A 21,366-nucleotide genomic window follows, 5' to 3' on the forward strand; every position below is an offset into this window, starting at 1 on the left:
GACGACTTCGGCTGTTTCTAAGGAGACCTCCTGAGCGACTTGGAACTCAGACCGGTTGTAAGAGTACTATGCAGGATAGCAAGGCAGAAGAAGTACAGAGCGAAGAGAGCTTTGCTGGTGTTGGCTGCGTTTGGCTCAAGCGGGTGGCAAATGGGACGGAGATTGATGGGATGCCCGTTCACCAGCCAAAAGGGTGTCCAGCTAGCGACTGCTTGGTAATGCAGCTAACTGCCTCTATACATAGTCTTCCATACACCTCAAAGCACCGCAGATCGCAGCAGTAGACGGCTATATACGCAAGCTATAATGGCTACTGAACTCGAAACACCCATATCCCGCCGCTTGGCGTCTGTCAAGAACGTCGTGATCGTTCTTTCTGGGAAAGGTGAGCTGGACGGGCTCCAGAGAAGAGCACCCAGCTCATCCATGCAGGCGGAGTAGGCAAATCCTCCTCATCGGTCCAGCTAGCGCTCTCCCTTCTCGCCACATCACCAACAGCTCGGGTCGGTCTACTCGATCTGGACCTTACTGGGCCATCTTTACCGCGCATGGTCGGACTGGACGACCCGTCCGCTACCGTGCATCAGTCCTCGGCTGGCTGGGTCCCGGTATATGTGGATCAGGGACGGAGACTAGGCGTGATGAGCATAGGCTTCTTATTGAAGGATAGAGGGGACTCGGTGGTCTGGCGGGGGCCGAAGAAGGACGGGATGATCCGGCAGTTCCTGAGCGAGGTGCGTTGGGGCGAGCTAGACTACTTGGTCATTGACACGCCTCCAGGTCAGTTTCGCAGTCCCCAATTGCGTCGCGGTTGTAAACTGACTCCTCAGGAACATCCGACGAACATATCTCCCTCCTTACCCACCTCCACCCCCTGTTCACTCCCACTCCTTCCCGCCCCACAACGCCCTCCGCCGTCCTCATCACCACCCCCCAAACGACCGCTCTGAACGACACCATGAAATCCCTCTCCTTCACCCGGAAACTCGGACTACCCGTCATCGGTCTCGTCGAGAACATGGCGGGGTACGCCTGCCCCTGCTGTGGCGAAATCAGCGATACATTTGGTCGGGGTGGCGGGGAGGATATGGCGAAGCGGAATGGGCTGGGCTTTTTGGGGAGAGTGCCCATCGATACGGTGTTGGTGGGGCTTCTGGATGCGGCGAGTAAGGGGGAAATACCGGCTGCGGGGATATCGGGCGAGGTGGGCAAGGAGGAAGTACCGGCCGAGAAGGAGGCGGAAGCGCCAACGGAATTCCCTCTGCTCGATCGGTATCTCGCTACCACATCCTCGAGGGTTTGGAAAGATATCGCTATCGGCGTAGTCAAGGGGATCGACGCGAGGAGGGACGACATCAAGGTCAAGCTCGACCAATTATCGATAACCCCATCTTCGGCTTAGAAGCACTCGATCCGACCTAGACATCTAGAACACAAAGTTGTATGTATATCAGCCGGAACCCCTGGCTGTGCGCTCTCGCCCATTTACCTACTCACAGATCCAGCTCATCCCCCTCTTACCTCGGCGGCGTTTCACCTCGTTTCACATCCTCGGGTCGAAAGGTGTTTCCCTGGCCACAAAGGGTCCTTTACCATCTGAAAGCCTACCCCTTCCTTTGCGGTGGAAGAGATGGGTCAGACTCGGCCACCAAGGAGGACATCAAAGGAGCAAAGTACCCGGAGCGCAGCTTCGGGGTACAACCTCGTCGTCTCACTGCGCCTTTCTCATGCCACCCACTCATCTGCTCATCTGACCTTACCCGCTACCCGCGCCGTTCCCCTCACCGACTATTTCGACCGATGCTTAGATAGCACAGTACATGTCCACCAAAAGCTCCTCGCCTGCTATACCCGATCAATCCGACCAGTCCGACGCCGGCCCCGAGGAAGACAAGATGGCAGGGCCACAAGCAGGGGGAGGACCGAATATCCAGGTCCCGGTTCTTCACGAGGTGAGCTACCTTCTTCATTCAGGGGGACTGAGCGGCCGAGTTGACAACGTAGTGCCAGACCGTGATGTTCACGTGGTCCTCCACGTCCGGACCGTTCAAAGCTTGGATATGGACCGGTACAGGTGGCGTCGGCACGATACTGTACGTCCCCTTTCCCCAGACTTAACGCTTCAGGGGGACAAGGGGTGACATCCCAGGTCCGACTTTGGAAACCTCGATAAACCCCAAGTAGGCTGGGAAGTCGACCTAGCTCGAGGGCAAGAAGTCCAGCTGGCAGTCCGAGATGCCGCTGGTCAGACTTTCGTATCTGGTACGTCCTCCCATGACTTTGCCCTGTCCAAAGACGATGCTGACTAGCGTAGCTCCAAGTACAATCCGTACGTACCCCCTTTCCCCCACGTCTCCTTCAAAGGACGCACAATCCGCCCGCACGGTCTTTTCAGACTTTTAGCTCTGGAGGATATCAGCTGACCACTCAGTCCCTGGCGATTGTCCGCCCGGTTTCCCACTCCGGACCATCGGAGGCGACAATAAGCCCGCGGCTCCTTCTGAGAAAGTCAGCTCGGCCGCTCCTCAGCAGTCCGTCTCGCAAGCCCCTCCACCGCAAAACCAGCCTAGCGTGAAAGCCGAGAGTGTCCCGACTCCTTCTTTTAGCCCTCTCCCGTCCAAATCACCGGCTTCGGATGCGTAAGTCTTCCTTGAACTCTTGATGATGATGATTGATGATCGCAAGGCCATAGCTGATTCGCTTAGGCAAGTATTTTCGCAATTCAGCGCTCCGGCCAACACCCCTTCTGCGGTGCAAGCGAGTACTGCCGAAGCTGGCGGGTCGGCACGGCCGGTAGACCCAGCTACGCCGGCGTCCTTCGGAGCTGGTGCCGCGCTGTCGAGCTCGGTCACTCCCGTCAATGGCCAATCTACCGCCAGCTCGCTCCCTCCCCAGCCTGCGGTCTCCGCACCTTCCATCTCTGCTTCTTCCCTACGTTCGACACACTCCTCCGCTCTCCCCTCGGCATCCTCGCCTGCCATCGCCGGCGCGGGGAGTATATCCCCGGACTCATCTTCCAAAAGTGAGCACCCTTCCCGTTTCCCCTTCCCGTTTCCCGATCCACCATTCTTCCCGTTGAGTATTGCTGACAACTCAGCGAGCCCCACCATGATCGCCGGCATCGTAGGCGGAGTCGCCTGCGCCGTCCTCTTCTTCGCACTCCTCACCTACGTCTTCTGCCGCCATCGCCGCCAGACCGCCGAGTTCGCCGGCCGGAGCTCAGACGACGACTATGTCCATTTCGTTGACTCGGCGTCGATATCGAGTCGATCTTTTGCGCCCATCTACGCGAGGTTTCGGAGCGAGACAAACCTCGCTGGACGGGGTGCAGGCGGGCCAGACGGAGGGGGATACGGAGGTGCTGAGGAGAAGGAAGTCGAGGCGGGTCTAGGGGATCGCGATCGCGATGATACGGAGTCGCTGCAGCATCTGGCGTACACGGCGCCGACGTCTGAAGCGACGAGGGACGATCTGGAGGATATGACCGCCCAACCCATCCTCGACCCGGCTATCCTAGGTCGATCCGCCCCAGTCTTACCTAAACTCAAGCGAGAGACCCGCTCGACATGGCGAAGCAGCTTTGGCGCGCTCGTCAGTTGGCTTGGACCCTCTTCGCCCGTACCCGGCGCATCGCCCAGCGCATTCCGGCTCGGTAAACGCGCCAACCCCTATACCGGATATATCGGGGAGGGATCCGAGACGCTCACCTCTGGCGCCGGGCTCAGTCGGACCAATACATTCCGGACGGACCGGTCTGGCGGTGGCGGTGGAGATTCTGGTCCAGAGGGGCTTAGTACCAATGCTAAACCACCGTCATACCGCGCGTCCTCGTCGACGTTCGCGAACCCCTTCCATATTCCAACACCTACCACACCTACCGCCGCCGCGCTCGCCGTTCTCTCATCCGGACCAGGCGGGTCGCGATCGCTTTTCCCGCGCCGTCAGTCCGGCGGGACAGTCAAGACCTCCCGCTCTCGGAGATCTATCGCTACGTTCGGAGCTGGAGCCGGGAGCGTAGCCGGAGCGGGCGCTGGCGCTGGAGTCAATCTCCACCTTGCCCCCCAGGCGCTCATCTCACCTACCATGCCCCTCGCTGGCGCTGGCGGAGGCGGAGCAGGTCTCCTCTCCCCCGCTCTCCCCTCCCCAGCTACTGCGCTCAGTCCGGGCTCAGAGGACAGTTTCGGGGATATAATGGACCACTCGGAGCTTGCCTATGCTCAACCTACCCCCGTCTTTTACCCCGGATCCACCTCTGGACCGTCCGCTTACGTTTCTCATCAACCTCAGGTCTCAGCGGGGCATGGCATATATCGAGAGGCGGAGGGTATAGTCTCAAGGGTGTCGATCGCGAAGTATGAGCGGCCGCGGACGCTCATGTTTACGCGGAACTCTTATGCTGGGTCGGCGTTTGGGTCGACGGGGAGTGTCGATAGGGTACACGGGGAGCGGGGAGGAATAGGGTCGCAGGGGGAGGGAGAAGTGGAGGGAGAGAAGAAAGAGCAGAGTCGGCTGAGTGGGAAGTGGTCCGAGTGGAGAAGAAGTATCAGGCGGAGTCTGGGTGGAGGAACGGAGGATGATAATGGAGTAGGGCACGCGATCTAGCCAAAATATGTACAGGGGCGCGCGTGAAATGATGCTCTTCTTGAGATGCGGGTTATTATTGTGCATCTCAAATAGCTTTTGCGTTGCTAAAAATGCTCCACTGTTCTCTGAATCAGTTTACTGCATCTAGGCCATGTCAGTTGTGTTTGACAAATGATGAGGCCAACGCAGCGGAAATATCTTCGACTCACAAGATGAGCGGCAGCCTGCTCAGGGTATCGACCGCCCGCGGGCTCGAAGGATGCGAGTATATCGTTGATCTTCTTGAGCTCCTCATCGCTGAGCTTGAGCTGAGCCGACTCAGTGTTGTGGCGGACGCGATCGGGCTTGGACGAGCCCGGAATGGGGATGGTCTGCGGGTCAGCTGCAGGCCCTACCGAAACACTGAACTGTACTCACCACATCGTTAAGACCGACAACCCATCCCAAAGCCAGCTGGCTCGTCTCCACTCCCTTCTTCTGCGCGGCCTCATCCAGCAGATCCACAAGCTTGAGGTTCTGGTAAAAGTTGTCGCCCTGGAAACGGGGGCTCATGCGCTGGTACGACCCTTCGGGGATGTCCTCCGGCTTGCTCCATTTGCGAGTGATGAAGCCGCGTCCGAGAGGGGAGTAGGCGAAGACGGGGACACCGAGTGACTGCGCAGAGGAGAGGGCGGCTTTGATGTCAGAGTCGTAGGACCAGAGGGAGACTTCGATCTCGAGCACGGCGACGCGGCAGACCTGGACGTCAACTTAAGCGATCCAGGAGAAGGGCGGGAGGGTACAACGTTAACGTGGTGGGGATGCTCACCTTGTACGCCCGCTCGAGTGTTGGACCCTTGACCTCACTCAGCCCGACCTCGGTGAATAGCCCCTCCTCCTTCAACTCCTTGAGCACCTTCATTGTCTCCTCGATGGGCGCCTCCGCGTCGATCCGAGCCGGAAGGTAGATGTCGATCGTCTTGTCGCCGAGGATGTCCTGACATGCCTTGATCTCTGCTCGAGCCTTCTCCTTGAGCTCTCCGACGGCGATGGGCGAGAGATTGGGCTGCATGCACCCCTTGAGCGCGATGACGACCTTTTGCTTGTAGTCGGGGTACTGAACGTCAGCTTAAGAACGGTGAGACAGGATATTCAGAGGGGCTACGTACCTTCTTGAAGAAAGCGGCGATGAGGTGCAAGTTGGCCATGGGGTTGTTGGGCGGGCCGTAGAACGCAGCAGTGGACCACGCGGTCGCGCCAGCATCAGCAGCGGCCTTCATGGCGGCGAAGGAGTCCTCCTGCGCGGGTGGCTCGGGCGTCCATGTGACTGATCCATCAGCTCAATCTCTGGACTGCCATCTATCCGATAGAGTAGGTGGACAGATAGTGAAGGAGAAGTATGGCTTAGTGTTCGCATTGATGGAAGATGGGACTCACGCTGCATCAGCCCATAGCCGATCCGACCGACCGATTGGCCGGCAAATTTGATTTGAGGGGCAGACATGATGTTTGTGAGTGATGTTTTGATGTGAGAGAACTGTGAGATTATGGAATGGGAGGTAGATGTGGGGGAGAAGGTGGTGGCTGCTTATATAGCTGCGTGGTCGACAGGCATTTGGTGGAGTGAGTGGAGGCTCGGGCATACCTCAACCTACCTCGGCCACGGGTGAATGGGGCTCCCAACACCCGAGGTGGAGGTCAAGCGCCACGTGGAGCACCTTAGCGGGTTGATATGACTTGCGCCTCAAGCCAGCAGCGATGTTAACTTTTCCAGGGACCAGGATGGGCAAGACACTTTTCCGACTGCAGAGTGAGGATGCATTGGACTCGAAATGACCTCCTTATATATTCCAGCCTGACAACTTCCTACAGAGTGTAGGAAGTTCCTACGAGTTCCTACGAGTTCCTACGAGTTCCTACGAGTTCCTACGAGTTCCTACGAGTTCCTACAGATCTTCCTACTAGTCCCTGAGATCTTCCTACAAGTCCCTACGAGTTCCTACACGCCATAGGAACTCCTACTGTGCTAGGACTTCCTATAGTCCATACACAGCCTACTTGGTCCATGGCTTCGACGCCCTCAGCGCGCCACATTGACCTGCCGCCACTGCCCTAAGCAGTACGGCATGGGATTTCGCCTACTCAGGCGTCGCACTCTCTGGATCTCCTACTCGACATAGGAGTTCCTACTCGCTACCGAGCTCGCCTCCGAACAGGGGTGCCTCCTCGCTACCTATTCGCTTCCCGCTTCAGAGAGCCTAGAATCTCAGATTCCTAACAAGCGAGCGCTAGCGAGCCTGGGCTCTGCGAAAAGCAGGCTCGTTGACCTTGTGACCTGTAACTTACAGATCCACGGGCAGCATCGACAGCTCCACCTTCGTCGCACAGCACACATGACTGCTTGCGAGGCGCTGCGCTCCGACATCGCCTCCATTTGGCGCGTCCTTCGCAGAACCCTTCGCACCTAGCCTCTCCGGTCTCTAGAAGCCCCCCTCCAACTTGCAACTGCCAGTCAGGACCCTGCGACTGCTGCTTATAGCTCCTGACCGAGTACTGACTATCGCATAGCTCTCTCCTCACGGTTCTGAATACTGCGACCTGGGAATAATCTCAGCCACACTCGGAGACGATGGATCTGTTAGTTGCGTGGTCTGCGTCCGGGAAAGGCTGATACATAGCGATGTTAGCATCACCACACGCTAGAAGGTTCCTGGCTCACTATTCTCTGACGTATCTGGACACAATGCGCAGCTATCGCAGAAGCCAGTCATGCTATGAGGCGAGCTCCATCTGCGGACGTCACCGAGCTCGACGGCGCTGCTGACGCTGTGTGGCAATGGAGTACCTCGACACAGAGAGCAAGGCACCGGTCGCTCCGGCAAACCAGACCCGCGGTGATCATGCAGATACCACTGTACCGTGAAGCTATACTTGTACCATATGTGGGGTTATTCGTGAGCTACTCAGCAGTGACCTTACCGCTGACTGGGCAGTATTTATACCTCACGCCGGGGCCGCAACTCATGTAATCGCTGTCTATAGGGTAAAGTATTGAATTAGATAACACAAAGCTCATCAGCCGAATCCTCGTCATCACATCTCCTCATCATCTTCGGTCCCCACATCTGCAGGCGCCGTGGACTGATCAGCGGCTTTGTACCGGATTCGCTCAACGACCAACTCAAGCTTAGGGTTGTAGCGTACGATGGCTGACTGACCGTAAGACAGCCCGTCTTGAAGGTCTCTACAGAAGGCTCTCGCCCGCTGCGTCCGCTGCGCCACTGTTGTCGTCCTGCTGTTTCTCGAAGCCACATCTGCCGTGTCGAGCTCAGTTTCGCAATCCGCAGGAAAGGAGATCCTGACCCCTACCCAGCTGACCCCAGGTATCTCGACGGGCTTCGGCAAACCAGGATCCATGTCCGTGCGGTATTTCACTTCGCCGGGACCAGCGACAGCGACATGCGAGCTGACTTCGGTGTAGAAGGTGCACTTTGTGGCAGCGCAACCGCGTGATTTCTGCTGTCTTTCCGTGCTCCTGTCAGACTTAGCCGCTGCCAGTTCCTCCAGTTCGGTAGCGGTACGCTCGCTCTTCTTGACTCTCTTCGGATAGCGACGTTTGGAGATCTTTGTCGGTGTGGCGGGGAACCACATGCTGATCGACAGCCTCTTGACAGTTTGCGCTTCGGCTTGCGCGCAATGGCCCTCATCTGGAGTCAGGGCGCTGGTGCCGGGAGGGTCTGAGGGTATCGTCAGTGGATTGGGGACGGACCAGTGGTGTCCAGAAGATGGACCTGCGAGATCTGCCGGGATCTGTGCTAAACTCGCCGGCGCCATGAAAAGGCTTTCAGCGTTTGGTGCCGCCGGAATAGCAGTGATGAAATTGTGTTCGTCGAGCAGTGGTATCTGTGTGTGACCGGACCAGTGCAGTCCGTGGTCAGCTGCGAGGGTGTGTCCGCTGAGCTGGGGAACCGTAGAATCGATAGGGGTTGAGCCGTCATGCAGGCTCAGGCTGGCTCCAACGAAGGGAAATCGTTGGCGCAGTAGAGCGGCGACACGTGCGGGATCATCGAGTGACAGGAGTCTCATGTAGTCGATCTCCTGCTGAAGCTGGTCCAGACTCAGCGTCAAATAGTCAAGGGAAACGGGGCTGTCCAGTGCGGAAGGCTGTGCTTCTGCTGAAGCGCCTGAGCCGTATGAGGTTTGGCGCGGTGCGAGATGTTCCAGTACGCCATTGTCCCTGTCCTCCTCCAAGTTCGAAGGTGACCAGATCTCGTACGGAAACTCGTCGGTACCGACGTTGAGATCGGGTGGCGTACCGTCCTCGGTCAGCCCAATTCCTTGCTCAGTGAGCAGGGTGGCAAATTCCGCGATGTCCTCCATACGATCGTCTGCATCGAATTTGGCGGTCGACATGCCGGACCAGGTATGTTATAGCGGCAGAATCGATCGTCAGGTGTTCTCAGTTCTGGGTAGGTTCTCAAGAGGAAGAGCGGTCGCATAATCAGCAAGATAAAGGTGTCGATAGCGAGGGGCACAGAATCTTAGACCTGGGCCTCGGTGGGGGAGTGTCACGACATCGAGTGAGTTCCCCTTGTCCTCCCGGGCAGCTTCTCGAGCTTTGCGGGATCGTTTCTCCTTTGAGATATCCAGCGGGCACCCCGGCATCCAGATCCCTCCCCCACTCTTGCGCTCCATATTGCTATGTCGTGCTGATCGCCCAGTAAGTTGTTACGCGTAAGATCATACCCCTCCTTTCAGCTATCACCCCCGTCCCCACCTGCCAGCTCGATCAGATCCTGTGCTCAGCAATGATGCTCAGATCTGCTATCAAATCTCCAGTCGCACCTTTCTGCATACAAGCGTTGTCAAGCATGACAAAGGTATAAGATGATGAAAACCACCCAATATATCAAGGTCGCTGACTTTTGAACTAGAGCTCTTCAGTCGTATGTAAAAGCGATTCATAAGAGCAGACTTACCTAGAGCTCTTCAGTCGTATGTAAAAGCGACAAAGACTCTAGGAACTACAAACAGGCTGGCCTATATACTGCGCTACAATGTTTAGATCTACGGTGAGACAGTGAACTACCTAGAATGAGTCATTACCCTATCAAGACTAGTCTACAACACAAGCGAGACATGGAACCACCTGCCACCGCCCTTTCAACATAAGAGCGATCTATGGGGGCACGAGCGGCGAGAGCCCTTCCACTATCTAGGGAGTGGCAGGGGGAAACCCTAGGCAAGTTCCCCTCCCAGCGCATTGAGGCCCAGTTTTGCCACTCTGCCTCAGCTATGGGTTCTGGGCACATCAGACCCATTTCCCGACAGACCATCGGTCTCCGAGAGCGATGCCCACTTATTACATGTGCTCATCCATAGGTTGCGGTACAACTGCATATAGTCTTCTGGGACTGCTCAGACCCAAGCCTGTTCCGGATCGTCAGTTGTTTTATCCACGCTGCGTACGCGCAATCGCTGTAGCGCTTGTTTGGATTATGCATGGGAGGGATTTCTGAGCATACGCCTCCAGCCCGTGGGGTATGTACAAGATCACCAAGCGCTTCGAGCTCACTCTGCCAGGTCGAGGCCCTTAATCAACCTGCGGTCCCGCCGAGCTTACTCCACCTCCTGCCGAGACTGTCAAGTAGGCTCCATCCGCGTCTCCTTCTTCCTAATTTGCTTGCCGGCTGTGACCCCACTGTATCTGGCCATATAGGCTCCTGTGCGGGGCGTTCTCCTTCCCTCCAACGCAGCGTAATTTCGCTTACTTGCGACAGCGGCTCAGTCGCCTCAAGAATACACGCCTTGATGGAGGCCAACAACGCCTCGACCACAGTGGCATCCCGACTGTCCCCCTGATCAGTAAGAGAATAGGCGGTCACTCCATTGCCGAGATCACTCCGCAGCTCGCATGTGTTGTCGCAAGTGGCATCGGTATTGTGATGGAAATTCAGGCAGTGATTGACCATGTCTTTTGTGACGGGGAGTATGTAGCTGTTTTCCGAGCGATCTGCGAGAGTGACTCTGGCGTGAAAGAAGGGTGAGCGCAGGAGGGCTTCCTCGATCCGAGGATCAGTGTGGGTCAGGCTGCTGCTCATGCTGCGAGAAGATGTGTCGGGAGGTGGAATTAAGTATGGACGATAGGAGGGAGCTAGATAGCAGAAGCACGGTGATCCACGCCTCGAGACTGCGCCGCCGACACCCCGATGTCGGAGCTCAGGCGCTCAAGCGTCCCAAGGATCCTTGGTATCTAGCCCCTTTTCATTGGTTTCTGACGCGTTTGGCCAGATTGCCGCGTTATACCGGCCCTCTTGTCAAAGGAACGCTCCCTTTCTTCCACCCGAGGAGCCAAGCTTGCTCTTGCTGTTGCTGCTGGATGTGGCAGTGTGGCAGACAGGGTGCCACCCGCTGCAGTGCTGCCGCCACATTGGCCGCAAGCTGAAATTAAAGATCGCCCAGCGATCCCCGCCACTTGACGTCATTGCCGGCATCTCTCGAAGGTTTCGGCAAAGTGACTAACCGATGACGATGGAATGCTTCGGTAGAGTCTGCAGCTAAAGTTGGCAGAGATGACGTCGAAAGCACGCAAGGGACAGAGCCAGAGTCAGCAGGGGTATATAGGGCACAGCCACCTTATTCCTCCTTCTTCCCTTCACACATATCTCTCTTAGCTACCAAACTTCCCACACTTTACTACGACCAAGAACACTCTACAAAATGAGCAACCAACTCGAGCAGACCAAGCAGGACCACATTCCCCAGGTCAGGGATGTCAAGACTCACTTCCTGTATGTTGCTCTTCTCGCCCTGTCCTCCCACATCTCTCTGCCTCTCGCTTCTCTCGCCGTTCGAACAGATACAGTGGACTGAGCTGATCATCCAGCTCCGGCGAACCCGGAACCACCGGTCGTGAGCCGTTTGAGGAGTCCTCCGCTACCGGTCCCGGCAACAACTACCTCTCTACCGGGTCGCACCAACCCCATAACGAGGCCCTGCACGCCGCTCACGGTGACCAAAACAACCGGGGCGTCGACCACCTCACTGCCGGTTCGGGCCTCGCTGCTGGTGGTGCAGGCGCTACTGGCCTCGCCCACAACACCCACTCTTCCGGTCTCAAGGGTGACCACTCTCACGGTCACGGTATCTCGGCCGAGAGCGACGCCCGGACCGCCGGTACCGGCGGTGTTGCCGGCGACCCCGTCGGATCCCACTTCTCCAACGACAAGACTACGCGCCACATCAACGAGAACCAGGCGGACGAGCGGAACGACCGTTCCCTCGCCGACAAGGCCAAGTCGGCCATCGGTCTCGGCGGCTCGTCCAACTACGCCGCGGCGGACAAGGACAACCGGGATGTCGTCGACAAGATTAACGACGTCCTCCCCGGTACGCCCGCCAAGAAGCACGACTCTTCCTCCACTACCACTGGAACTGGCCACCACACCGGTTCCAGCGCCACCACCGGCTCCACCCTCGGCGGCCACTCGGCGTCGGACGCGTACGGACCCGGCCACACCCACGCGGACCGTGATGACGTCGGAACCGGAATCGCCTACGGCGCAGGCAAGCACGGTACCGACCACTACGGCCCCGGCCACACTGGCGCGGACAACCGCGAGATCGGGATCGCCGGCAGCGGGATCTCTGGCCACAAGGGCGAGGGCAGGGACCACGGCGACCGGGTTGGCGCGCTCGGCCAGGAGTCGCGCAAGTACGAGGGTGATCTCCACTCGGGACCTCGGACGGGCGGCGCGGCGGGTACCGACAGGTTTGACTCGGACCGTACCGGCGTTGCGGGCGGTGTCGGTTCGGGCTTGAACAGGCAGCACGACGAGTAAGTCTTCTTTTGATATGCAAAAAAGGGAGAGAGCTGACATGACAGCGGTGTCCACCACGACACCTCGCAGCGCGCTCCTGGACAGTCTTCGGGCGGTATCGGCGGTGTCGTAAGTTGATTTTCCACTATCGTTTCCCACCTCCCCTAAATACGTTCAACGCTCCTCGACCGAATCACCAGCTGACTCCCCAGCTCGGCACTTCCGACAAGGACTTCACTGGCCGTGAGCGCCAAGGCAAGGGTGCCTACGCCGACACGGACGGCAAGTTCGAGCTCAACAAGACTGGTCCTGCAGGCAACACCGCGTTGACCGGCCGCGAGGGCAACCTCGACAACAACCCCGTCCGCGAGGCCGGCGCGCACAATGCCCACGCTACCGACTCGTCTTCCCACTCGCACACCACTGGCTCGAACGCTACTGCCCACGACGCCGCGGTGGCGGGTGAGCACACTGGCGAGAAGAAGGGGTTCCTTGCTAAGGTGAGTATCTGCTGCCAAATATGCTTGATATGGGTCAGAGCTGATGTTATAAGGTCAAGGATGCGATTTTGTAAGCGGCGCCTTGGAGACTGGTGGTCAGAAGAGAAGTAAAGCAAATATGTAGCCTCAGAATATGCAAGTCTATTGAATGAACATGAAGGTCGGGCTGCGATATAGTGCCTGGGTTGAGCTGCAAGTCACTCCGTTGTAATCGGTCTCTCACAGCTTGACATCTACCGATCGGTCCGATCAGGCGAGATCAGCGCACAGCGCAGATCGTGAGCAGTCAAGTCCGAGACCAGCCTGTAATTCTTCCTGCACGATTGCATACATATATCCTCTATGCCCACTTGTCGTCCCCACCCGCCCCCAGCCCCCTCCGCTCCCTCTCCAACAACGCATCAAACTCCCTCTGCTCCGCTGTCCTACTGTCCTGCTTCCCCTCCATCCCGCCGGCGCCTGATAACCCTCCCGCACCCAGACGCTCATTCTCCCTCATCTGACCCCGCCCGCCTATGCCCATACCCCTCGCCCCTTCCCCCTCTGCACTGGGGAACGCACCCCCTGTCCCGCTAGCGCCCTTCCGCAATTGCCCCCAACTATCTCCCTTACTCCCCACCCTCGCCTCTCCTCCTGTTCCCATAGAGCTGGACACGGCCGGGGGACGATCACTCGCAAACCCACTATCTCGCCTTATCGCGCCTATATCTCCCTTATACCCGGTCTCCCGCGCCGACTCGGCGGCCATCTCGGAGCGATCTAGTGAGGACTCGGTAGCCCACGTAGAGGGGGAGGTTTCGACGCCGATGGACTCGCGTGAGGTGGGGCGGGAGCCGAGAGATCCTGAGCCTGAGCTCGAGGATGGGGGGAAGGGGCTGGAGGAAGAGGAGGAGGGGGAAGAACGGGGGAGACCGGACCGCTCGATTGATGCTCGGCGGGCTTCGGTGGCTATTTCGGCGAAGACTTTGAGTTTCCTGAGCGTTAGCTATGAGTCCTGGACCTACTGCAGATCGCGTTGGTGAGTAGGTGACGATAACTTGGTGCTGGTATAGGAGGGGAAGGAGGAAGACGGATAGACGTACTGCTGTGGGTTCTCCATACTCCGATTCACCTCCGCCGCTGCCGCTGCCCCACCGACCGTGAAGCCCAGGAACGACCCCAGCATCCCCATCCCTCCCGCCGCTAAGAGCCGGATACCGAGACCCGCCGGAGGCTGTTTACGGCGGAAGAAGAGATATGTGGGAATAGCCATACCTACCGATCCGAGCTGGGGGTCAGCTCCCCTCCTCTCCCTCCATACGGTAGGGCGTACGAAAGACGCAGTGGTCATCCATGTATATCCTTTCTTGAGCAGGTCAAGATCGCTCTGTTGGATATCACCTGCCCGTCAGCTTGACCAAAGGTGAGGCGGCAGAGGGGCAGAGAAGCCAGAGGAAAGACTGACCATTCTCGATCCGCCGCTGCAGAATCTCCTTGGTCGCCTCGATCTCGAATGGGGAAGTTGGCATTCCGCCGCCTGCACGAGGAAGACCCGCCATATTTTCGACGCGGGTGTGTTTGGCGTCTTCCGCTAGCTTGTCGAATTGGGTTGGCATGGGTACCGGTCTGGGTCTAGGTAGAGGTGGAGATGGGGTGGAGATGGCTGTCGTGGTCAGCAGTTGCTCCTGGCGGCTCTCGGTTATCAGATTTGGACGCACGGAATAGGATCTGGCTCTGAGATCTGGCAATGACGTCACTGCACACCCACCACTGCTAGCCCACATTCCTCGCAGCCTCTCGTCTTCTTCTCAACAGTATACGCTAATGCATGCGCCTCAGGCTCGGGGTCAACCCAGTATACGACCGACTTTAACCTCGCCGAAAGGCCCTCCCATCGCCGATGGCGAGATTTTAGTGGCGTCTCAATGAGCGTGAGGGGCTTGAACGTAAGTTGTACCCCCTCTCCGATTTTCGCGGTGATTCAGGTGGACCGGCGAGCAGAGCATGGTACGGTATAATAGCAGGGGAAACTCAAATGGTAGTCAGATGAGATACTAATGATCACGTATAGCGCCGCCAGCGCGGGGTCAGCACATCGGTAGCCAGGACCATTACCGGCCACTGGTGTGAAACACTCTGAAACGCGGAGGCGGACCTTACCTGGTTGCGCTCGGACTCAATGCTTGGAACTTACACGCTCTCGATACATGACAGACTGATAGCGATACCCGCACAAGCTGTCTACAGCATCATTCACAGATCTACTTCGCAGCTATGCATGCACCTACTCCTTCCGCGAGGAGTCGGGGAGTGGCGCGCCACCGGTCCTATGGCAAGCTCGGGTCTGTTGCCCTTGCCGTACCCAGTCACTGGCGCGCGAGATAACAATATTCTGATACCCCTCGCTGGCGATAATCACCCCTTGAACTTGCTCGATGACTGAGAAGACGGTCGCATACCAGCCATGTCAACGGATGCGCAAAATTGACCCTTACCAGCCCTTACCCCCGTGTGACCCGTGCCATCGATCGATATCCACCAAATTGACTACCTACCCTGGCCCAGGTGTTTCATCTTCACGTTTCGATTGGAGGTGCACTTGGTAAGGTCCAGGCATACCTCCCTGAGTGGAGGTGATCGGGAAGAAAGATTCTGCTATATAAGCAGTTTCCATCTTGGCTTTCTTGCCCTTTCACCATCTACAATCTCTTTCCATCTTTCCTTCTCACCTATCAGTCACTCATTTACATTACCTCAACCTCACCATCTACCCCGTCTCCTCTCTCCGCACTACGACCTCCATCACCCACATATCCTATCCACCATGCTCTTCACCAAAGTCCTCCTCGCTCTCCCCTTCATCGGCGCCGCTTTCGCCGCCCCCACCTTCGGCTTCAAGTCGTCATCCTCTTCTTCGGTATCCATCGGCGGGAAGCACAGCGTGGACATCCTGGCTGTGGTGACTGACCTCAAGGCCTCGGTGGTGAGCATCTATCTCCTTTTGGCAGCCCACTCTATCATACCTCTTCTTTCAGCCCACAAGTCAACTTGTATTCGAGATCTCGGCTGATGGTTCCAGTCTACATCTTGCGGCGGGATCTCCCTCACCTCTACGCAGGTCGAGGTCGAGGCCGCTCTTTGTGCGGTCATCAGCGCATTCGACACCTGTCAGTCCTCCTTTGATGTCGGTGCCGGTGCCGGGATTGGCCTTGGCATTGGCGGTGGGATTGGCTCGGACTTGAAAGCCCTTCTGAAGTGAGTCATCCCTACTTACGGACCCTTCCTCCTCCTGCGCAGTTGGCGAATGACTACATCCTTGACGTGCCCTTCTCTTGTTCATCTGGCTGACACCCCAGGGGAAAGCTCCAAATCGGCGCCAACGTCAAGGCTGAAGTCGCCGCGGTCCTCGCCGAGACCATTCAGCTCGTTGACGGTCTCATCTGCAACATTTCTGAGGAGATCAAGGTTATCCCTTCTGTCGTGAGTCTACATCGTCTCTTTACATCCTTGGATTCGCTGACATCCAGGATGGGTACCTCTGCCAGCTCTCCCCCTTGATCAAGAAGCTCCTCTGCAGCGTCGAGAAGGTCTGCACTGGCGTCATCGGTCTTTGCGGCAAGGCGCTCGTCAAGCTCGGCTGTGTCCTGACTCCCCTCCTCTCTGGCGGTAAGTACCCACATCCTACATGGTCAGAGGTGTAAGCTGACGATCAGTCAACGGCCTTCTCGGCGGTCTCCTTGGCAACATCTTGGGTTAGTCAGGCCTCAGGCCATAGCATGAAAGCGCCCGGAACACGTTCTACTGCCGCTCCCATCCCGTAAAAAATTACCTTGGGTCTATGCATACACTCTTTAGATCATGCTGTGAGTATCCTTCTGGCTTGTGTGCCAAGAGCGAGGGCGATGAAGTGCACAATGGAACTGTGGATATGAGCAGCAAGGGCCAAGAGGCACGCCAGTGACGTCATGCTCACCAAAGCGCAGGCAAAGGCCCAGACCCGGCCATTCCTTGCCGTATCCCTTTCACATCTGCGCCATTCATCCTTCTTTTTGTATTACCTCTCTACCTATATCAGCGTCAGTGTCAGTATGTCCCACTTCGATCTGGGGCAGCCCATCGGCGGCGGCGGACACAGCTCTGGCTCGTCCTCCTCCGAGCTTCACTCCGCGCCAGTGCTCGTCGAAGCTGCAGAGGCAAAACCATTACCTCCCCCGCCTTCACAACCTGTCCCTGTTGCGCACCCTGTCCCAGCCCAGGTCCCGCAGCAACAATATCAGCAAGCCCCACCAGTCCAGCAGACGCCATACCAGCAGCCACAGCACCCAGACGTAATCTCCGACTCGCACCCGTCCACAGCGGACAACTCGGGCGGTGCCCACCCCGCCACATCCACTATCGACCCTAATGTCCCTTCCTCCATGTCTGCGCCAACGGCTCTGCCTACCGGACCTGACACGAACCCATCGGAGCAGAAGGAAGCGATGAAGAAAACTGGCCCGAAAGCCGCTGCTCGGGAGGTGGAGAAGACAAAAGGAGCCGAGAGGGAGATCAAAGGGGAGCCGGTGGGCGGGACAATTGTTAAGGGCGTGGAGGATGATAGGCTGTACGCCATGCTGAGGCGCTTCGACGTCGTAAGTTGATGCTTCATCTCATCATCATGTGTCGACGACAGAGAGAAGGAGGAGGTAAGCTGACATCACCACCAGGATATCACGCATGTCCTCCACCCAGCTTCCAAACTCCCCTCCACCGAGCCTGACCTGCGTATCTCCCTCCTACCCAACCTTCCCTCTCACTCCGAAGTCATCAAATCCAACCTCGAGCGCCTCATCGCCGCCGTCGGACCCTCCTCCGTCCGTGGCGCGCGCGAGATGGGCCGTCTCATGTCGTGGTCGCCAGAAGAACGCGCCCGGACAGCCAGCTATGCGCTCTCTTACTTTATCTGCTGGGCTTTCGGGTATGCCGTGGTGGGCGTGTTTGTCTTTGGGGCGGTGGTCATGTGTTTCCCTATGACAAGGAGGATGCTATTCCCGCCGGTATGTTCAGTACCCTGTTCATGGGGAGTGTGAACAATAAGGCTGATAGACAGATCCCGCCGGCGCCGTATACCCCTCCGAGCGCGACCGACCCGACTAACCAGAAAGGAGACGAGAGTCTTCTCGGGACGACGGATAGTGCCGCGGCGCACAGGAGTAAGGCGGAACAGGCGGAAGAGCAGGCGTTTGAGGCGAGGTCGATCTTGCAAGCGTTCACTACTCGTTTGGTCTTTGTAAGTTTCCCCTTTCTTGCCTCTCTCTCCGGGTGGAGCTGATGGACAGGATGGCTCCAAGAAAGGCCGGAATGCGGGCAATGCCCAAGTCGGCGAAAAAGTCCTTGACACCTCCGACTCGGAATCGGACGACGCAGACGACTCGGACGTCCTCGCTCCCGCTGGGAACGCCGACGGGTCCAAGCCGCACGGGCAAGGCGAAGAGAGCGCGGATATCGTCATTGGCGGCGAGAAGATCAAGCATGATTCCAAAAAGACGGAAAAGCAAAAGAAGAAGGCTGCGCAGGCGGCGGCCAAGAAGAAGAGGGATGAGCTCGTCAGTAAGATGACGAAGGGGACTCAGGATGGATTGGGGGCTGCGGCGGATATGATTGAAAGGTTGACCAAGTGAGGCCAGGCTTGCGAAGGACGAGAGCGATGTGGAAGGTGATAGCTGACCCCTTAGCGCACTCTCTCCTCCGACGTGCTATCCCGACCGCCTGGCCCGCTTCAAAATGGCCGGCGCGTTCCTCATCCCCCCTGCGCTCCTCTTCCACTTTGTTCCCGCATGGGTCTTTGGGCGCGCCGCCACTTTCCTGTTTGGTGTCGGCATGTTTGCGCAGCCGGTATTGATCAGAGTGGGCAAGGAGGTGGTTGCCAGATTACCGCCCAACTGGCAGGAACTGGTGGATATTCGGAAGTGAGTTATAGCTTTTACAGGGAGCAGGTGTGGCTGGGACCAAGCTGACACTCTAGCTCGATCTTGTCAGGCGTACCTACCGATGCTCAGCTCACGCTGCACCTCCTACGAGTTGCCGAATCGCTCGACAATCCTCTTCCTCGAGCCCCGTAAGTCTCGCCTATCCGCCACAACGCCACAAGCACAAGCTGATAAGAAAGTGCCGCGCCTCTTGAAGGATCGCCCAAGGAGGCCATCAAAGACACCTCCCCCGAAAAAGTCACCGAAGACGACGACGCCGAGATTGAACAAGCTATCAACGAAGGCTCGAAAGCCGAGGAGATCATGGTCAAGGCCAAAGTCAAGACCAAGTCGCATGTCCTCGGGGCGTTCAAGGGGATCGGGAAGAAGATGGCGGGGTTCAGGGGTGATGTTGCTGTGGATGGGGAGCAGAAGGTCGTGAGTTCCTCTCTTCGTTGCAATGTTCCAATTAGACAAGAGGAGATAGCTGACATGCTAGAGCATGAAGGAGCGTATCGGTGCCAAGATTGACAAGACCGTCTTCCAGGGCGGTGCGGAAGATACCGGCGAGATCGACTGTGAGTTGATATGTACCCTTCCGCCGGTATAGCTGAGGGAAAGGCAGCTGACTCAATAGCCTTCCCCGCCAAGCTCAACGGCACGTCCGGGTACATCATCCTCGAGAGCCGGAATGATATCCTGCCGGCGCCGCAGGTCAGCTTCGTCGCTGCGAGTGGGACTGGGAAGGAGCACTTTGTTTGGCCGATTGATGATATCGTGGAAATTAAGAAGGTTCGTCTGTGTCCAACTTTCCGCTTGCTTCCCCTCAGACCTCCTCTGCTAGTCATTGCCCACATCCACATCTTGCGCTCTTTAGGCCCGGAGCTGACCCTACAGAGCCACGTCACCGCCACCCGCCTCGCCCTCGGTTGGGTCTCAGGCGCCGAAATCGAAGGACTCGGCCTCACTATCCGCTTCAAAACTCGGAAACAGCTCATCATTGATCAGAACAAGACGTCTGCGGAGGGCAGGCTGGATGGGACGACATTCGAGTTCACGAAGGTGGCGAGGAGGGAGCAGCTGTTTGTCCGGTTGGTGAGTATGGGCGCGCAGCGGTGGGAGGTGTTGTAAGTGTAAGTGGGTAGCGTGAATTGGGCCGTAATTTGGCTCTTGACTCTCGATATGAAAGATGAGGATGCACATAGATGTGACGTCGTCACCACGGATCCCTGCTCACATACTCACGCACCTGATGACCATATCACACCCGACAGCGATCGCGCTTTCGCCCGGGTGAAACCTCCCTGACACAAGGGGCCATCAGCATCTTCGACGCAGATCTTCAATTCCCCGTAACCGTCCCGATGGGGACCTTGACTGGCTCCCCGCCCATGCTATAGGACTGTCTTTATGCCTGCTCCGCGGCCGGCGTATGCAGGCAGTCACTGCGGCGCGGGCAACTGATCATCATAGTGCAGTTCAAGCTGGCACGATGGAAATCCTTGGTCGACCGGCCCCCAACCTGAGTCCGCGTTAGACAACAGTCAGCCACTTGTTCCTGCTACTTTTTACAGCTTTGCTCGAGTTTTGAGTACAAGGCATGCGTCACACTCGAAGCCATATCGTTTTTAAGTGTCTACGCCATGAACTAGTCGGATCGGCCGATTGCGGGTGAGGCGACCATGCAGAAAGGGACTTGATACATCAAAATACATTACAGACACGATCTGATGCGCATGGCTCGGTTGTGAGCATGAGCCCAACAGCGTAAGTCATTCGGCGGCATCGCCAACATCAACACCCTCAAGCGTCGTATCACCATGATCCGCTTCGATATCCTTCCTGATCACCAAATGTAGAGCAAACCCCGCTTTCCGAAGGCTCTCTCTGATCGTTGATTTGTGTTGGATTAGAGTAGAAAGCAGTCCCTGGTTCTCCTCGCTGTCGGTAACGTACACGAAGCACTCGCTGCCGTGTCTCACCTTTCCAAAACCCTCACCAAAAGTCTTCACCGCGTCGAGGTCTCGAGAACGACCAGCGAGAGTCTTTGGCGGGGTAGAGGGGTACCAGCTCAGGATGATCTTGTCCTCGGGTCTGTGATACCGGATTTTTGGAGGAGCGTCACCCGTACTGCCGACGGAGAGATTCCTCACCTGGACCAACACAGGACTTGCTGCCTCGTAATCCGTGCCCCAGCTTTGCGACTCATAATGAGTTCTGAGTTCAGGATGACGAGCTTCCAGAGCGGCGAGGAAAGACTGCCACTGTGCACTGGCGAAAGGGCGCTCCACCAACTGTTTGCCTTTGTGCCGCGACTTTTCGCGCGTAAAAATAACATCTTGGACTCCGGACAGAACGGCGTCATCCGACTCGATCATCGCGTTCAGAGTCTGGAGGATTGCGCTGGTTTCTCTCTTCGTCTTGACGCGCGAACTGTGGTTGGCGTGGAGCGTCGCGTGCACGGTGAGCAGAGTGGCGTAAATGTCCTCGCTGACATTGGCCGCCTTGGTCGTCTTCCCAGTCTGGCCGCTGAGAGTATCCGCCAGTTTCGAAGCG

The 21,366-nt window shown here is 57.4% G+C and overlaps 8 protein-coding genes across 8 annotated transcripts; 5 read left to right on the forward strand and 3 right to left on the reverse strand.

Annotated features, from left to right (window-relative positions):
- Window positions 1-306: 306 nt before the first annotated feature.
- On the forward strand, window positions 307-1,402 carry MKK02DRAFT_19002 (putative nucleotide binding protein; the record flags this gene model as incomplete). The annotated part of the gene is made up of 3 exons (XM_053086033.1): window positions 307-385; window positions 433-780; window positions 831-1,402. 3 exons carry the CDS (start codon window positions 307-309, stop codon window positions 1,400-1,402), a joined length of 999 nt encoding a protein of 332 aa, XP_052949635.1.
- Window positions 1,403-1,895: 493 nt separating this feature from the next.
- MKK02DRAFT_29823 (uncharacterized protein) lies at window positions 1,896-4,602 on the forward strand (the record flags this gene model as incomplete). The annotated part of the gene is made up of 7 exons (XM_053087914.1): window positions 1,896-1,952; window positions 2,005-2,093; window positions 2,150-2,262; window positions 2,315-2,329; window positions 2,432-2,639; window positions 2,706-3,022; window positions 3,098-4,602. The coding sequence occupies 7 exons, from the start codon at window positions 1,896-1,898 to the stop codon at window positions 4,600-4,602; spliced, it is 2,304 nt and encodes a 767-aa protein (XP_052949636.1).
- Window positions 4,603-4,719: 117 nt separating this feature from the next.
- MKK02DRAFT_40190 (NADP-dependent oxidoreductase domain-containing protein) lies at window positions 4,720-6,067 on the reverse strand (the record flags this gene model as incomplete). Its single annotated transcript, XM_053090999.1, has 6 exons — window positions 4,720-4,728; window positions 4,794-4,955; window positions 5,002-5,322; window positions 5,393-5,680; window positions 5,733-5,890; window positions 6,001-6,067. The coding sequence occupies 6 exons, from the start codon at window positions 6,065-6,067 to the stop codon at window positions 4,720-4,722; spliced, it is 1,005 nt and encodes a 334-aa protein (XP_052949637.1).
- Window positions 6,068-7,656: 1,589 nt separating this feature from the next.
- On the reverse strand, window positions 7,657-8,976 carry MKK02DRAFT_29826 (uncharacterized protein; the record flags this gene model as incomplete). Its single annotated transcript, XM_053087915.1, has 1 exon — window positions 7,657-8,976. One exon carries the CDS (start codon window positions 8,974-8,976, stop codon window positions 7,657-7,659), a length of 1,320 nt encoding a protein of 439 aa, XP_052949638.1.
- Window positions 8,977-11,283: 2,307 nt separating this feature from the next.
- Window positions 11,284-12,957, forward strand: MKK02DRAFT_29828 (uncharacterized protein; the record flags this gene model as incomplete). The annotated part of the gene is made up of 5 exons (XM_053087916.1): window positions 11,284-11,354; window positions 11,450-12,400; window positions 12,449-12,512; window positions 12,596-12,883; window positions 12,937-12,957. The coding sequence occupies 5 exons, from the start codon at window positions 11,284-11,286 to the stop codon at window positions 12,955-12,957; spliced, it is 1,395 nt and encodes a 464-aa protein (XP_052949639.1).
- Window positions 12,958-13,223: 266 nt separating this feature from the next.
- MKK02DRAFT_29829 (uncharacterized protein) lies at window positions 13,224-14,646 on the reverse strand (the record flags this gene model as incomplete). The annotated part of the gene is made up of 5 exons (XM_053087917.1): window positions 13,224-13,857; window positions 13,966-14,150; window positions 14,196-14,263; window positions 14,328-14,556; window positions 14,581-14,646. 5 exons carry the CDS (start codon window positions 14,644-14,646, stop codon window positions 13,224-13,226), a joined length of 1,182 nt encoding a protein of 393 aa, XP_052949640.1.
- Window positions 14,647-15,686: 1,040 nt separating this feature from the next.
- MKK02DRAFT_40194 (uncharacterized protein) lies at window positions 15,687-16,619 on the forward strand (the record flags this gene model as incomplete). The annotated part of the gene is made up of 5 exons (XM_053091000.1): window positions 15,687-15,845; window positions 15,942-16,117; window positions 16,219-16,342; window positions 16,390-16,528; window positions 16,576-16,619. The coding sequence occupies 5 exons, from the start codon at window positions 15,687-15,689 to the stop codon at window positions 16,617-16,619; spliced, it is 642 nt and encodes a 213-aa protein (XP_052949641.1).
- A 331-nt stretch (window positions 16,620-16,950) lies between these two features.
- Window positions 16,951-19,941, forward strand: MKK02DRAFT_18941 (uncharacterized protein; the record flags this gene model as incomplete). Its single annotated transcript, XM_053086024.1, has 10 exons — window positions 16,951-17,493; window positions 17,569-17,898; window positions 17,952-18,131; window positions 18,181-18,518; window positions 18,577-18,810; window positions 18,867-18,959; window positions 19,011-19,272; window positions 19,322-19,388; window positions 19,448-19,602; window positions 19,708-19,941. 10 exons carry the CDS (start codon window positions 16,951-16,953, stop codon window positions 19,939-19,941), a joined length of 2,436 nt encoding a protein of 811 aa, XP_052949642.1.
- Window positions 19,942-21,366: the final 1,425 nt, after the last annotated feature.

Source organism: Dioszegia hungarica (assembly GCF_025882075.1).
Source record: "Dioszegia hungarica strain PDD-24b-2 chromosome Unknown MKK02contig_2, whole genome shotgun sequence".
In the NCBI taxonomy this organism is placed as follows: domain Eukaryota; kingdom Fungi; phylum Basidiomycota; class Tremellomycetes; order Tremellales; family Bulleribasidiaceae; genus Dioszegia; species Dioszegia hungarica.